Source organism: Montipora foliosa, chromosome 7, assembly GCF_036669935.1.
Source record: "Montipora foliosa isolate CH-2021 chromosome 7, ASM3666993v2, whole genome shotgun sequence".
Lineage (NCBI taxonomy): Eukaryota > Metazoa > Cnidaria > Anthozoa > Scleractinia > Acroporidae > Montipora > Montipora foliosa.
In genome coordinates this window covers 36,416,232-36,418,731 of record NC_090875.1, presented here as the reverse complement: position 1 = coordinate 36,418,731, position 2,500 = coordinate 36,416,232, and the positions used below count along the sequence as shown (strand labels likewise).

Genomic DNA, 2,500 nt, shown 5'->3' with positions numbered 1-2,500 from the left:
GGTATTGAGACTCGTTATCTGTCATCATGTCCTCGGACCGGGACGTGACTTGGATGTGTACAAATGGACGATAGTTTGCGTGGTCTGTACTCTTCAGTGTAGAGATAAAAGAATAAAAAAATAAATAAAAAAAAGCAATCCAATTCCGTTTGAGTCGACGAGTTTTTAAAGACGAGTTTCCCTACTAGGCGAGAAACTCGTCAAAATGCATCACGAATTCACACTTTCGGGTTTCCAGGTCGAGTTTTAGGAGTTTCGGCAAGAGAACGACAACGTTTAACGATCCTTTCTTTATTGAATAGTCAGCAATAGGCCATCAAAAAGCTTGGTGCTGACTGCAATAGCTTTTCGATCATATCCCAGCTAGCCAGTGAATACAATCTTGTAATTTTCCGATAAGCCGATCAATCGTGCTGTGTTAGAAAATTTGTTTTCCACACGAAAGCCGAGTTAAATTCCATTTGATATACCTAAATTCGACATGTTCTAGCAAACGTTTAGGTCTCCACATGGATTTGCTCTGTATTTCCTTTGTAAAACAAACCAGCCAAAGGAGAAAGTTTTCTGATGTCATTGTTTACATTTGTCTCATTAACATATGACTTGTCGCAGAGGAGGCAACTCGCCAGACACAATTCACAACAAACATTTAAAGAGCTTGTAAAACTGAGTAATTGGTGAAATTTTTGGTTCTTTGGGTGTTATATTAGAGGAGAGATTGGCTTTCAAAAACTGGAAAATTTCTGGGTTACAAAGGCGCTGATAAGCTCATTCATTCTTTGTTAAATCTATAGTTTTAAAAACTCAAAATTTAACAAAAAGTATTCAATACATTGCGCTCCATTTCCTTGGGATAGTTAATCTTGTTGTGCCCTTCAAATTACGAATGTAAGAATTTGAAAAAGACTAAGATTTCACGTAGTGAACTATTTACATTTTTTTAGACAGGTCTTCACAAGTTTTGAACAACAAGTAGACGAGAGAATGTGCTTTGTGTTCGCCATTCAACTTATCATTGTGTTGCTGATGTTCCAGCCTGATAAATGTTCAAGCTGTGACCAGGCTGACTGGTCGGTGAGCCTGGATAGAGCAACTTGGTCCAGATGTCCCAATACAAATACATACTTAAGAGGATTGTGGAGGAGCCCCCGACAACTGGGAGATGAAAGAGTTGGGCGAATCGAATATGGAAGGTGCTGCACAGCCACTGAACCCAGTTATACCAATCAGCCTGCAGCCTGCTCAAATGCAAACTGGCTACACACATTGGATGGGTGAGTTATTAGAAATATTATGATCTGTGACGGCAAAGCACATGAAAACATTCCAGGATCGAAACTTGAACCATTGCAATAAAAAACTAAAAAAAAAAAAATGATAATAATAATAACCCACACGTTTAAGCGTTTATTGTACTATTGTTAACGCAGTTTGTTTAACATGTTTTTTATTGGTAGGTTGAATATTGGAATCGTTTGAAGCTGCATTATTTTCTGTTTCGTTGTCACGAAAATTATAAATTTATCCTGAACGTAATTTTGCAAAGTACTATTCATTGCTGTATACCACAAAAGTACAAATTTCTCGTTGCTAATTTTTGTGGTTGACAAAAGTTCCCACCTTTCAACAAAGAGACCAGGCCATGCGACAATGGACCATGCAACGGTAGGCAAAACAATGATAATTTAAGGAGGCTCGAAAGGGGTTTTCGTTGGTACAGTGTTTGTGAAACGATGAAAGATACCAATGAAGGATATTTCATAGTGTAGGCAAACTATAAATATCTTTGCAACTTTATTGTTGGATAACACTTTAAGGGTACTTACGACGTGATATTGGTACCATGGCAACACTTCAGGTCAACGAAAAGGCCCTCTAAATTTCAGTTTTTGAAAATTATCTGAAAAACTAAGTCGGTGACCTACCGTTTATATTTCTTTCTTGGAGATCTCCCTAAATTCTTTAACTTCTTAGAGAGTATGACAAAACATTTTCTAGTAGAATTTAAGATACATCGAAAAAGGCGTTTTATAGTTTACAGAAAATTTTACTATATAACTTTTCCCGAAACTTTTTTATTTATTTTTAGTGCCATCGTAAATGATACATGCATGCAAAAAATCAAGATAGGTTACCGAGCAAATTTCGAGATAAAGACAAATTTTTTCCGCAGGTTTTGTTTCCGGTTCGCGCCAACCTCGTACCCAGAGTCCTCGGGCTTTTTGGTCAGCGGGTGAGCGCACGAAGAGACTCTGGGAAAATGGAGTAACGTAGGTTCCCGGTCTTATTGCGCATGCTTTAGTTTAAATGGCAACAGAAAAGAGAAAACAGTAAGCAGTAGAAATGGTGGGTTGAAAGCTTTCGAGAAACAAAAATTTTAGCCTTTCACACCATAAAAGAAAGTGGAGAAATTGATCATTGGCCTTCTGTGAGAGCGTGTGAAGATGAAACTTCTGGCGCTATCGGTAAGGGTATTTTTAGTGTTTTAGCGTGCATTCTA

General features: G+C 37.7%; 1 protein-coding gene across 1 annotated transcript in view; it reads left to right on the top strand.

The window, feature by feature from the left end:
• Nucleotides 1-2,500, top strand: part of LOC138010191 (mucin-like protein) — an 18,067-nt gene that overhangs the window by 13,001 nt on the left and 2,566 nt on the right. Inside the window, exons 2-3 of the mRNA XM_068857133.1 lie at nucleotides 945-1,274; nucleotides 1,458-1,473. Coding sequence (XP_068713234.1) covers nucleotides 985-1,274; nucleotides 1,458-1,473 — 306 coding nt within the window. The 5' untranslated portion in view covers nucleotides 945-984. The remainder of the gene's footprint in view (nucleotides 1-944; nucleotides 1,275-1,457; nucleotides 1,474-2,500) is intronic.